This window comes from Cryptomeria japonica, chromosome 1, assembly GCF_030272615.1.
Source record: "Cryptomeria japonica chromosome 1, Sugi_1.0, whole genome shotgun sequence".
Taxonomy (NCBI): Eukaryota; Viridiplantae; Streptophyta; class Pinopsida; order Cupressales; family Cupressaceae; genus Cryptomeria; species Cryptomeria japonica.
In genome coordinates, this window is record NC_081405.1 from 563,486,103 (window position 1) to 563,500,897 (window position 14,795).

The following is a 14,795-nucleotide window of genomic DNA, read 5'->3' on the forward strand; positions in this document are numbered from 1 at the left end:
AAATAATAAATACATTAATATTCAAGTTTCATATCACCAGAAGATTTATATACCTTGAATCAATAGCCTCCAAGAGCTTGCTCTGGTATTTACTTCCCAAGACCTGCACAAAAAGAAGAGTTTTAGATCAGGTGGAAGTTAAATTAAATGTATGATAAATATTTATGTTAAATAAACAACTAAATCCCACACATACATGTATCTTAGAACTTGTCTTTGGATCAATAAAACCCTTAACAGTATTCCAGACTAATTTGAAACTGTGACCACCATTGACAATGTACATGCGATGCAAGGTCTGCATAAAACAACTTCACATTTTGTCAGTTGGAAACATGTACAATTTGTGAGTACAATAACCAATCCCTAAATACACAACCATACCTCTGGATAGTTGTTAGAATCAATTTTCTGTATTTGCATAATAAGATCCCGTGCATTCTTGGTAAAGTTTTTCAAACCCTGCATCCAGAAATTGACGAATTTTGCATACAACAAGACAGAATATCAAGAAGGACCAAGGGCATACGGTGCAATAAATTTACATAAGCGATTGGCTACGCAAATAAATTAGCAAATACTAACAATAGATTGTCAATCATACCACGCCTTGCACATCTAATATTGTGATTGTTGAATCTATGTGTCTTTTAGCTGCTATAGAACAAGCAGGAAATTTTTTTTTCAAAGCATTCTCAAACCCCTGCACATGGTACTTGATGTATCGTTCAATAGTGGTGACACGCATGAGCTTGTTTGGATCAGCTGTTCCCAGTCTCTCAATATAAACTGGTCTGCCCTCCTTGTCAACTCCATGATATCCATGGGGATAGTAGCATAGAACTTCTTCCAGCTCTTTAAATTCAAAATCCTAAAGCATGAAACAGAAAAGAGAAGTGAATAAATAACTAGGAACATGGCCACCATCAGAAAAAAATAAAAATAGTATAATTTGGAATTTTGTCAACATCAGTAAAATCAATCCATTAAATATGGAAAACATAAATTGATTAACATATAATGATACATAAATAGCAGTTCAAGTGACAGGAAATGAGATCAACATGCAATAAACAACTCATAATCTTAATCAAAAAAATTGTCATCACGATAGCTAGAGTATAAACACACAATTGCATAAGCACACGAGAAAAGACAAAAAGGTGCCCATTGGCTCATCTTTTCAAAAAATTTGCTTACACCAAATGCAGGAGATGAAGAAGGGGAGGCAAAATACAATTTTGTGAAACTGATAAGGAAAAAAATAATTCAAATCCCAAATCATCACTAGATTGTCCAATGTGTTAATGTACTCATTCTTTTTATCAGAATATGATTTAGAAGAAAATCCAAGCTTTTGTACACAAAAAGAAAGAAAATATTCACATAAAACTGTTGATTGGCAACCAAGGTTTCATCTGGTGAAAAATTCCGACTGTGAATTGGATCATATCACAACAATTGAAACAACCTCCATTTAGGACCCTGGGGACCTCACAAAGCAATTACTAACTCGAGCAGTTTGATATGGAACAATTCTCAACAATGGGGTTGCTAGGAAAGGTATTTAGCTAAAACATCTCCACAAATTGATAAATGTTGAACTCATCATCATGAAAAGTCTCGTGCAATGGATATATTGCATAGTTGCTAGGAGACTGGTACTGGTATTGGTATGGGAGACATACAGATACAAAGACATCATTTTTTGAAAAATGTACGAGCCTATGACCATATGCAACTAGCCATCGAAATAGTGCAATTCTGATGGGTTGGGATGCCATATATATGAAATCCCTGGAGATGTATCTCTCTAAACACGTTTCATAACGTATTGAATGCCTTTACTGCTCAAGTAGTCTTCCCCTATGCTAATTTTGTGATCTTCTCCTATTTTAGTCCTTCCATTTCAGGTGAGTGTATCAATCTCTATAACAACAAAGAAAAGCCAGATTTGAAACATCAATGATCAACAAATGCAATTACCTCTTCAATTGTATCAGCACCAAACTCTTCTCTCCAGTGCAACATCTCTGCCCACATATGTACTGTTTTATCAATATCAAAGTTTCTTGCTTTCAAAAATCTGCATCACCGATATATTTTATATCAATGTCTACATTTAGATAAAAAAACAACAAATTACAAATCATAATGTGTATATGATTACTTATCACCATGCATATAGAGTTCCATTTGGCAGCATCTAAAAATGTGGAATACCAAAAATAAATGACACCAAAAGGTCCCCACCCACTTTTCCATTCATAAAACATGGAAACATTTCTAAAGCATTTTCCACGATGGAAATGAAAGGAAAGTTTACAATGCATTCCCTACTTGATTATTTCCTAGAGATAGAGTTCTCAATGGAAAAAGGAAAATGTATGCATTGCCATTCCCGATATTAAAAATCCCCACTTCCCTTTATGATTTATCCCAAAGTCTATGTGCAACCCCAATACTTCTTAGGCTTTTATAGCATAGTCACTTGGACATATGTGGCTGGGACACAAACACCATTTCAAAAGAAAACATGGTATGTGGATGCTCAAATACTGGAAAAAAACTTAATGTTAAAAATATGGATGTATAAATTATATAATTTTAGTGTTAGTATTTGTGTGTTCAAACCCTGGCAATACCAATTGAAGTGGGCTAGCCTCTAAATTGGGAAGTATAGCAGTTGCATAGCTTGATAGTATTATGCAATAATAAGTCTATAACTTAGATTCTATTGTACATTCGTATTTGGTATGTATCTTTCAACTATCATCTTTGTTGAAACGACAACTTCAATTCCAACTCTCTAACAATGTTTCTCAATATGTATCAAGATGATTTAGATTTTGCTTCGTTGTCCTATTTTAAGAATTTTTGGTTCCCACTACTCACAACCAACTACCACACAAAAACCAAACCAAGATTTTTCTTTTATAAACAAATCCTAACACTCTTTTAAGTTTTTCTTATTTTGCACCCAACACAAATATATTGTCCCTGGTCATGTAGTGTCTTCTCACACCATTCATCTTACAAAATCAATAATTACTAGTTGCTCAATCAATTTTCATTAGCACTTTGGTTGGAAACCTATGAACTTCAAAGTGAGTGGGGAGTTGACACTTGGCAAGTTCCCATGTAATTGCATACCACAACCTAAAGGATTGTGACTAAGTTGGCAATTGTGTGGGAGTTCAAGAAAGCAACTTGCATGACTTGAACAATTGTGCTTTACTTCTCAAGGAAGGAATTCTATCAGCTACCAACTTTGTGCTTGTGTAAACAATCATTATGTGCCCATTTCTTTTGCACTTCTCCATTGAAACTGCTTGCCCATACATGCTGCTCTTTAGATGTTCACAATTTTGTAGCTTAAGCAAGATTACAGCTCCATTCTACAAAATGCATGAAATTTAGTGCAACACAACTCAAAACATGGCAACTCAATTCAAGCTTATACAATGCTCAAAAACAAGTTGTTCCAGGACCAATAACTCCTAGGGTCAATAAGCCTTCTATGCTACCACACATCATATGTACAAGCTTTTGCAACACAATGCACCAATCTTAACAATTCAGCTAAGGAGATCCCTTCTACCTTAAAGGCTACTAAACTGCTTGACTACCTTGCATTGAGGCCAAAATTACAAGCCATATCAACCTTACAAACCCTAGGGATCTAACCTCACTGTGCAACCTAGTTCAATTGCAAAGGACTATGAACAAAGTAAGACTAAACACATATTCAAAACTATAAACAAAGTAGGACTAACTCAACACCTATGCAAATCAAATGAAAGAATACACTCAACATTTGACTAAGGTTAATATTGTTCATCAAATTTCCAAGAATCATTTCACATTAATAATTAAATTCCATTAAGAATCATTTCTACTCTTAAGGTTAGATCCATACATACTTTTTTATTTATAACTCATTAATATCAGCAAAAATGTCTACAATACATCAAAAAAGATTGTCTACTCAAAATGGCCCATAACACTATCTCCTAATACACAAATCTAATATCAGCATGTGTGCCCTTCCTACAATTGGATATCCTACTTGCAACCTATCTTCTTTTGTATTGGTCCAAGTCTTCTACACCACTTAAAAGTTAGCAAATCTAGTTTACAAACATCACCATGCAAGAATTCGACAAATATTACAATCGTCATAATTTATTTGAAGCACAGCATCAAGGTACAAGATGTCATCATTAACCACATTGTATCTTATCACATCAGCTCTATTTAACCAAAAATGTGTGATTGTCCCACTCTATGACCCTCAAAACATTGAGCTTGTTCTATAGGGGGTAATGAAGATGCACAAACAAAATCCAATACTCTTGTGCGCACTATAGCTACTCTGATGCACAATAAAAACATCCATCTAACATCCAACAATGTGCAACTCCTTATCTCGTGTATTTACACAGCAATGGGCTCCAACCTGACATGGAATTTGACACAAACCCTACCCTACAACATCACTACACATGACAATTTGAGACAACTTTCAAAGCACAGGCAAAATCAAAATTAAAAGTAAAATTACAAATCACCTTCTCAACATATGGTCCCAATCATAAATAAATTAAGAAAACAAGGTCATCAAATATACCCATCTAGCACCTACTTATATTGTTTTCTTGGCACCTACCACAACACTAGAGTTTTGATGTCCATGTGGTTACAACCTCCATCTTATTAATTGCTTAAAATTAACGCACCCCTCTTTTTAAAATGTAATCAATTGTACTTGTTTCTCACAAACTAAGCCACACCAACATTTGCTTTCCTTGGCAGAGGCCAACATCATACTTAAGGGTTTTGCACTTAATGTTCCTTCTTGTTTAATGATCATGGTTGGTTAATCAAAAATATAGAATCGTTCAATATTTTCTTGTAGCTTAGTTGTTAACATTCACCTTAATAATTTTGAGATTGCTTATTAGCACCAAAGATATTATTTTGTCATTTTTTTTCAAGATTGCCAATAGACCGGCACTGGTATTGGTATGAGAGACTGGTACTGGTGCCATTATCAATATATCTATTTTCAAAAACAATAAGTACTTGGAAACACCCATTTTTAATATGATTTAATAATTTATAGAAAATATCATGACATTGAACTTTCAACAGTGCAAATCCTTTGCCAAGGGTATGCCAAAATAGTAAATAGGCAATGAAAAATATTCAAGAGAAAAAAGAAGTATCAAACATCCAACAGCAATCCAATCTATAGAAGAAAAGGAGCAAAGAGTTCATCTAGAACCAAAACATCCATCAAAAGCAAAGGAAACTTCATAGGAATCAATCAAATTTGACCAAGTGTACAAGAAAACTAAAAGCAAGGGCCCAAACCACCAAGTTGAATCTTTCAACACCGCAAATCCTTTTGCTATTTTATGTGATTATATATATGAGAATATGAGTATAGACATACTCACAAGAATGAAAAAAGAAAATGTGTTATCACAAGAAAATTTTTGACTCCCAAGATCTCATAAGACATATTCATTGTGTATATCGCAAAGTCTACATAAAGGAATTAAAAGAACAAGATTATAGAAAATATGAATATCTTTTGATTTTATTTTCCAGCTTCTCGACAAGTTCAAATTTAAGTTTTAGATTTTTCTATTCTATTTGTGTGGGAGACGATGGAAGTCTTCCAAAGACCATGGTTAAAAGTCTCCTGACCACAGACATCTCAGGCAAGGTCTCCAATATCAGAGACACGTCCCAATCTCCAAGACACATCTCAAGGGGTTGGAGATTGTTGGCAAACAGATTTGTCACTTTGAATTTCTTGACAAAGTGCCCAACAGTGGAGTGACAAATTGCATCTTTTGGGTGAAAATCCTAGCTTTTACGCAAGAAAAGTCAAAACCTTAACTTTTGTATTTTCAGAACTCTAAACGCTAACTTTCGCATTTTTCCAACCCCAATCCTTAACTTTTCATGCAAATTCTCCCCAAATCCTAACTTTTCATACATAATGCTTCCAAACCCCAACTTTTGTGTGAAATTTTCAAAAACCTTAACTTTGTACTTCTTTTTGCTCCAAACTCTGAAACTCTAAATTTCACGTTTCGAGAAACCCAAACCTTAAGTTTGACACTGTCAGTCCCAAAAGCTTAACCTACAAAATTTATAATAATTCAAGAAGTCATAATCGTTTTTCAAGAAGCTTCAAAATAGTTGGGAAGTGAGAGGCTTCTGCAAATGCTCGCCATTATTCTACCAGTTGTGTTAAATGAAAAGCATGGTGATGATTCTCGGTTGCAAAATGGACACAAAATGGATTTGTTCAATCGGCCTTACAAAGGCAAAACAAGGTTTATGAAATGTCTGATACAAAAAAATACCAAGGTTGTAGACATACACACAATAATGGAAGCTTTAAAACAACGATATGGGCATCCACCTAAGCATAATGGAAAAAGGAGTCTTTTGCTAGATATCAAAGTTAGAAATGCTTTGTTAGATATGCATGCAAAATGTAGAAGCAAAGGCATGACAAGTGAAGTGTTTGTCAAAATGCTTCAAATGGATGACCATTTCATGGAATATAATGATCGCAGGTGTGCAAATGTGAAAACAGAGACACAGGACATGAATTGTTTGACAGAATACCTCCAATATATGTCATCACATGGAGTGCAATGACTTCAAATTTGATGAAACGAGTTTAGAATCCTTCGAGCAAAATGCGATTGGAAAGTGTAAAGTCAAATTCTACAATGTTGCACCAACATTCTCACCGTGTGCAACATTGGAAGCTTTGGAACATGTTATAGACATTCGCCAAAGCATAAATATATGGGGTTTTTTTTGCCAAAGATTATAGTTGCGAGAATGCTTGTCAACACATATTCAAAATGTGGAACCAAGCATGGCATGCAAACTACTTTACATAATGCCTCAAATAAATGTGAAGCAACAAGATACAGGGCACACAAACTATTTGACAGTATGCCTCATATAAATGCCATCTCATGTAATATAGTTATGGCAGAGTGTCCTGGATGCGGTTTGGAGAAAAGGCAAACTTGGAACAGATTATAAACATCCATTAATGCATGTCAATAAGCAGATTTTGTCAAATGTTGTAGTTCAAATTGCTCACATAAACATGTATGCAAAATGTGGAATCACAACCAACGTGAAAGAATTGTTTGATAGAATGCCACAAAGAGATGTCATCTCAAAAAATAAAATGTTTTTTTTTGCAGAATGTGCGCAAAACGGGTTTTGCAAGGAAGCTATCGAAATATTTGAATTAATGATGCGTAGAACAACATGTGAAATATTTGATAGGATACCTCAAATTGATGCCTATGTAATGATTGTAGAATTTGCACAAAATGGACTTGTTGAAAAGTCTTCAGAGACCCTCAAGCAAAGAGCAATTTGGCAAGCTTTACATGCAAAATGTGAAATCATGAACAAGGTGTGAAGTATTTTTCTAATTGATTCATAATAAACGTGGTCGCATGAAGTGTAATATTGAATGCTTATACACATAATGGATGTTGTGTGCGATTTTGAGAAAGTGGATTTTTATCAATATTTGTGGTTGCAAGATATCTGGACCTGTGCAAAATAGATCAATTGGAAAAGCTTTAGAAACATTCAAACAAATCCAATTGGTAGAACAAGAACGAATCTCAAGTCAATGTGCCTAGGGAAAGTTTTGTTATCTCTTGAAGACTTATGTTCTTAAGTGATGGAGTTCGTTTCTAATCTTAAAAGAGTACATCCACATAACAATTGCCCGATTGCTTTTGAATGTCAGTGGATTTGTGTTACAAATTTCAATTGTCGAATGTAAATTGAAAGAATTTGGAATGGAGAAAATAAGTCCATTTATTTGTCGCTCGAGAAAATCAAGAATTATGCTTGCTCCTGAAGGAAGGATTTTTTATGTCATTGGATCTTAACTAATGGACTACAACATTTATTTTCAAGGAGGATCAAATTGAATATGTAAATTGTCAAAGCCTACATAGAGTATATTACCTTCTTGAGATGGAGGGAATTCTTTAGACATGGTAATCTCAATTTTCAATGGATATATGTATTAATGTTTTAATAATCACAAATAGATTTGTAGGACCATTTTCTACAAGAAGCTAGTCTTATCTTCACAAATTCAATACTGAATGCACAAGATTTGTGGCAAACCTTAAGTCAACATATCCATTACAAGTTCTATTTGAGATATGTAGAATGTGGCTAAGGTTTCAATGTGTTGCAAAGGTAGGTGATGCAAGATACTAGAATTCTTCCGATTTAGGGAAAGTTTGCTTCATCCCTATACCAGATGGTGAAGATTGTGGACTAGTGAATAATTTGGCTTTGACATGCCTTTGTCAACTTCAATACAAATGAAAAACCTATTCTGGACAAATCAGATCGATATGGAATCACACTAATTTGATATGAGTTGCTTGTTGACAGACCTTAATCAAACAAGTGGTTCAATGATTCGAAGAAGAAATGATGCCTACATTGGTCAAACTCACAGTTTGAAAGTTATGTATATCAATTATCTCTTTGTTAAAGTGACTTATGTCACACTTTGTAACTACTACTTTGAAAATTGGGCTTAATTTTTGTAAAAGTTAGGTATATCCTAACTTGTTTCTAAATGGTAGTTACTAGAAGTAATAACTTAGGTAGTTATCCTAAGTGTTTGTCTTAGGTAGTTATTCTAAGTAGTTAGGCCAAGTGGTTACAAGGTAATTATTCTCTCAGAGCTTATAAATAGAAGATTTTGGTACTGTAAAAGGGAGGGACTCTTACAGAAAGGAAACCCTACAGAAATTTTCAAAGAAACTTGTAATGACATTTTGATTTACACTATGTGTAGAAAGGATTTTGGACTTGTATATTTTCAAAAGGATAATGTACAATGCATCTTAGTTCGTGTGTTCTAAATGTATTCATGTGTTATCATTACCAATTTCTCGTATTTTAAATTGGCAGTCTTTTTATGCAAATGTGGTCTGTGTGATTGATGTGATGATACAAAAGCAATCTTTGGTATCTTAGTTTGAATGTGTTAGAGTAGCCTATCTCTTCGTATGTCAAGATCTATCATTCTTCTTTCGTCATCATCTCAAAGTTAAAACATGTTATGTTATAAACTCCTCTTGTTATTTGTTACCAGTTGAGAAAACTCAATTGATGTTCGTATGTCTATCATTGGGGTTTCTACCTTTTATGTTTCTTTAGTTTTAGGTTTTCTACTTCATGTACTTTCAGGTTAAAAGTACACAAAAATCCTAAAAACCCTTATCATATGAGAGAGTTGCCCCTCTCAAACGCAGAGGAAAATTGCAGTTTCACTGCAATCTCTAAGATTGTTGGCACGATTGTCACTGCTCTTTGGGCAAATAGGGTTAGTTTCAAAGATACAACAACAGTGACAAATCTGTTTACCAACAGAAGGCCAAAGTGTACACATAAGACTCTCAACAATGGAAATATATATAATCTTTGGTATATTTGCTTTGAGGTACCAAGAAAGAAACACACCAAAAGCTCCCTTGAATTTAATCTTTAATATTTGAAATTTAACTCAAGAAACTCAAAGACTACTATTAGCAACAACATACGATGGACCAATAACATTTGAGCACAAATCAATTTAAGAAACACTTCAAAAAGTGGCTCGTATTCATCTTGAGTTACATAATTCCACAATATCTTTGAGTCACAATTGCTAAAATGCCAAAAGTCCTTTTACATTGCTATATCTCTTGTATTTATAGACCTCATGTCATAACTACTTTTTCGGATTAGTAACCAACTAAGTTAGGGCATGGAAGTTATTCATGCTTTTACAACCAACTCTAAATTTTACAAAATAAAAGTCAAAATCCTAACTTTAACAGAAGGAAAGTCAAAATCTTAACTAAAAGTCAAAATTGACGAAAGTTGCAATATTTACAAAATATTTATATAGATACCAAAATTGCAACGTTATCCAACTTGTACAAAGAAGCAAACCATGGAGTGGGTTGCCCAACTTGTACAAAGAAGCAAACCATGGAGTGGGTGACAGGCAACTTTGAAGTTCACATCAGGCACTTATGCTGGCATCTCCAGTTGACGCTCCTTGACTTGCAGGTGGCGGTTGTTATTATGAAGGATTTCCTTTATATGCTCTGAACAATTTGATGGCTTGAACTAAAGATTTATTATTGAGAATGATCACACTTTCCATCCTTGGTTTCCATTTGTCACATTTCGTTGAACTTCATCTAATTCTTTGTTGCAGCTAGGTAGGTGATAAATACATGTGCCTAGAGCCACTAAAATGACACTTAATCCTCTAATCACATCTGCACCTGAATGTTGTTTGTCACTAAGCTCTGCATTGATCTTAGCTTCAAAACTATTTTGCATTGCTTGTGCATCTGGATCCTGAGTTTGCTCATTAACTGGTATGTCCTCAATGATTGTCAATAAATCATTCAACACTTTAGTCTTGAGCTGCCCACAAGTGTTTAACAACTTTTCTTGTCCAGCTGATATCTAATTCATGCTTATACATTTCCATTCTATGTTCTCAATCCACACGTTGGATTGATTTTCTTCTTCACTTAAAAATATTTTGAGAAATACCAACGTATTGATGTCCATTTCTTTTATTTCTCTTAGATTATTCAAGATCTTTTGCCAGAATATCCATTTCTCTTTGAGGTTTATTATCTCTTGTGAAACCTCCTATTCTACCTGGTTTGCCTTGGCATACATTGCTTTTATTCCACTGAACAAATCCAAAGCTTGTGCCTTCATCTAAATTATCCAATTATCAACCATTTTGCTATATGATTGATACCTCTGTATATTCTCTATGGCTTGTTTATCAGCCACTCCTTCAGGATTAGAACTATTTCTGCTGAAGTTGATTTGAGAGTTAAGGCTAGAACTCCTACTATTGATTGAAGGCATGAAGATAAATCTTGAACTTGTTGCTTGAGCTAATCCTTGGTTTATTCTTATTTGTTTTCTCTACCAATATGGCTGGGGAGACTTGAAAGTAATGAACAGCTCCTTCATGTGTAACAGGGCCCAAATCTACCTGAGATACATTAAAATCAGCTTCATTAGCCTCATTTATATCTTTTTTGGTAGTAGGTTGTGCAACTTCAACAAACAAATTGCCTGATGAAGGATTCACTGCTAATATGGAATCTACTTTGGTTTACTTCACTTTCACATTTTGATGAGCCAAATTAGCAATTGTGTCCATATTTGGTGTCTCTAACTGGATGACTCTCTTTTTCTTCCTTTCTAGACTTTGTTGGAGCCAAGATGTAGAGAATGCTGATGTAGAAGGTTCAACTGATATAGGGACGTTTGAAACCAAAGGTGAAATAGTTTGATCATTCACATTATTTGTAACTGAAACTTCTTGAGACACATTGACATCACAAGGAGGAGTGACTGTAGGGGAAGAGATAGAATAAATTATCTCTTCAACGAATGGTGAAGGCAATGAAGTCATTTCTTGAGCTTCTTCCATCATCTCTTGTATTAGATTCAGATTCTTCTCATTTGATTTTGACCAAATATTTCTCATTATGGGATTGATTTCACATATTGCAGCAAGGTCTATTCCTTTATTAGGATCTTCATCATCACCTCCGCTTTGAGCACTTTGCTGCAAATTAGTAGTTGATTAAATATGAGGAGCAGATGGCATGTGTGAGCCTACATGTGCATCATTTTTAGAGGAATTACTTCTTCTTGTTGGTCTAGTGGTTGTGGCTTCTGTAATTTTCTTTTAACCCATCCTTTTGTCCTTTTTATAACATAGAAAGTCCTTTCCTTCAAATCTTTCAATTCCCAAAGAGACCAATCAATGAAGGGTAATGGTAATAACTGGATCCTCTCAAAGTAGAAAGGATGAATCAAATCTGATTCGTTCCCTTGTATATCAGTCACATCCCATCCCAATTTGAAATCAATAATTTGCTTAGCTGTGAATCTCATCCAATTCCTTCTTCTCACTTCAAAGTCATCTTCACAGTCTTCCCAAAAGTCTTCCATCGTTGGGAAGTGAAGGTATCTTGGCCCAACCTCTAAATTGTCTCTGACAAATCCTTTACTATCAAATGGAAACCTCTCATCATAAAAGTATACAGTGAGTTTGACAATAGCCCTTTCTATGTTTTGTGCATCTGATGAAGAATTATAGCTGTAATGACCCATGTCAATGGGGAAAGGGATAAGTTTTGTCGCCTGTTCCGACACTTCTTATCAACCAACCAATTTTCTATATATATCCTGCAACTGTTGTTGTTGTATTCTTATTTTACTTACGCGCACTAAGGATACATGCCCACACAACAGCCACAAATTTGACTGGCATCTCAATAATAAGAATGTGTGTCTTTGACATAGCTACCATGGGCATGAAGGTCAACCAAGAGTACCTATAGGCAATGCACCCAATGTGGTTGGAGTATATGCAGTCATCATTCATTAACAAAAACACAAACAAATCTTACGCTATTAAGAGAGCTTCATTAATAAAGATAATGAGAGCTTCCTTGTAAAATTTGTTTGGTACACATTCTGCATCATTCCATTTTATTCCTTTGGTGACGTCTCTTTAGGACATGAAACATTCCTCTTAAATGCATTCTGTCACACAGATACCTGCATTCTGTCAAACGGTTAAGTTGCTTTGTCGCAAAAGACTCTAAAGCCTTTTCAACAAGTCCATTTTCTGCATACTATGCAATCATGGCAAACCATGAGATGATATCTCTTCAAGCATCCTTTTAAACAATTCATTTAAATTATCTTTGCTTTCCATGAGACCACATTTCTTCAAGGCACTTCGTGCAGGCCATGAGCATTGTTTATGCTTTCAAAAACCTGCATGCATATCTAACAGAGCATCTCCAATTATAATGCTTGATACTTATAAAATTTTGCAGGTTAAGCTTTTGGAACTGACAGTGTCAAAGTTGAGGTTTTGGAGCAGCGAACGCAAAAAGTTGGGGTTTGATTTTCAAAAACGTGAAATTTAGAGTTTAGAGCAAAAAGGTGCGCAGAGCAAAAATAGGACTTCAAAAATTTTGAACAGGGAAGAACTGGCAGATTTAAAAGTTCAAATTTACAGTTGTATAAACATGGCAACAGAGATGTGTCCCAATCTCCGAGACATCACAGGGGGTCAAAGACATGTCTCCTGACCATATAGTTTTTTTGTAGATTACATAATAGTCAACTTAATATTCTATCCAAATCATATTTACTAGTGATTTGGTTTTATTGATCGTTAATAAGGTGGAAAATGCAATGAGTAGTGTTAAAGTAAGGGCATGAAAGCATATGCATAGGACCAAATACAAAGTATTGCGCATATTGTTCAAAACCCTACCAAGTTGAAGTGAAAAATTGACATAAAACATAGTGCATGCTCGAACATGCACAAGATTTTATTCTTCCAAAGGTTTGATGTTGATATAGAAATAAAGTTTGAGGCTTAATATGAAAATAGAAATTAAGGTGTGTGTTTTGATTTTTGATCTCAAATTCTATTGATGATAAAGGTTGTTTCAAAGTGTTGATGACATAGAATTTTGACTATTCAATTTCTTTTGTGTTGCATTAAATGTTATTTTTGAATGAATTAAAGGTGGCAGTTTTGTATAATGCACTTGCCATTAACAAAAATAGCAATAAGCATGTACATGCTATGTAATGTGCCCTATTACAACGCTACATGTTTCCCAATAGTTACATACATCATTTAATGTCAGTCTTAAATTAGGTTATTGAGATTAGAAGTACATATAATGCAATAAATAACTAATTAAATTTAGGGTTTGCCCTCACTTCTTCCCTAACCCTATGGAAGATGGTGGAATTACTATGCTTGGGCGCTTGGAAACAGTCTATGAGCAAGCTCCGTCAAGCTTTCTTAGGAACATATGTTTATGCCCATAAAAGGACTCTCCCTCAAGACTTTAAAAATATATGTCCTTACCCATATTGGGATTTACCCATCTAGTGACCAAATTACTCTGCCTTCCACTACACAGACCCCCTATCCTTATGAAGGCATTAGCGAAAGATCAAGGGTTAGACTATGAGTATACGAACAAATCATGTATTATAAATATATATGAAATTAAGTACTATTGTCATACATATTGCAGTCTTTATTAATATTACTATTAAATTATGCAGAAGAACATTATCAAGCTTCATATATAAAGCATACATATTAAGCACATCCCCATGCATACCAACAAGAGCAAAGATGTTACTGCCTGTAACTTAATAACAGTTCTGATTTTATCTGATCCATGGTGATGTAGCTGGATGCTTTGATTCCTTCCCTTTATATCTCTCAATGTGAAGGAGAGGTCACACCTCTTCATCATTTATGCCCTTTCGCAAGAGACACACCCTTTCAACATTAGCATCCTTTGAAAGAGTGAAACTCTTCATTATTTCTGCCCTTTAAAACGGACACAACCTTTCACAATCAGATCTGCACTTCTGATTCTGAAAACATCCCCCCTCAAATGAGGTTCTCTTCTCCCTTTTATATCTCATGTTTGAGGGAGACGCAACTTTCATTTCATGTCTTTTGACCATTCATTAACTTAATTAAATTTTAATTATATTTAATTATATTCTTTTATATTTAATTTAATTTTTAATATTTTAATTTTATTATTATTATTTATTATTAAATTCTACTTCAAAGTGGGGACATTACAATCCACCCCACCCAAGATTGC

General features: G+C 34.4%; 1 protein-coding gene across 12 annotated transcripts in view; it reads right to left on the reverse strand.

Moving 5' to 3' along the window:
* The window catches only part of LOC131043948 (phosphatidylinositol/phosphatidylcholine transfer protein SFH6), an 81,052-nt gene that overhangs the window by 42,143 nt on the left and 24,114 nt on the right, over positions 1 to 14,795 (reverse strand). For all 12 annotated transcript variants that reach the window (XM_057977193.2, XM_057977189.2, XM_057977192.2 and 9 more), the window contains 5 exons: positions 1,987 to 2,086; positions 605 to 871; positions 385 to 462; positions 197 to 298; positions 54 to 103 (listed from right to left, as the gene is read on the reverse strand). In XM_057977193.2, the coding sequence (XP_057833176.1) occupies positions 54 to 103; positions 197 to 298; positions 385 to 462; positions 605 to 871; positions 1,987 to 2,086 (597 nt within the window). The remainder of the gene's footprint in view (positions 1 to 53; positions 104 to 196; positions 299 to 384; positions 463 to 604; positions 872 to 1,986; positions 2,087 to 14,795) is intronic.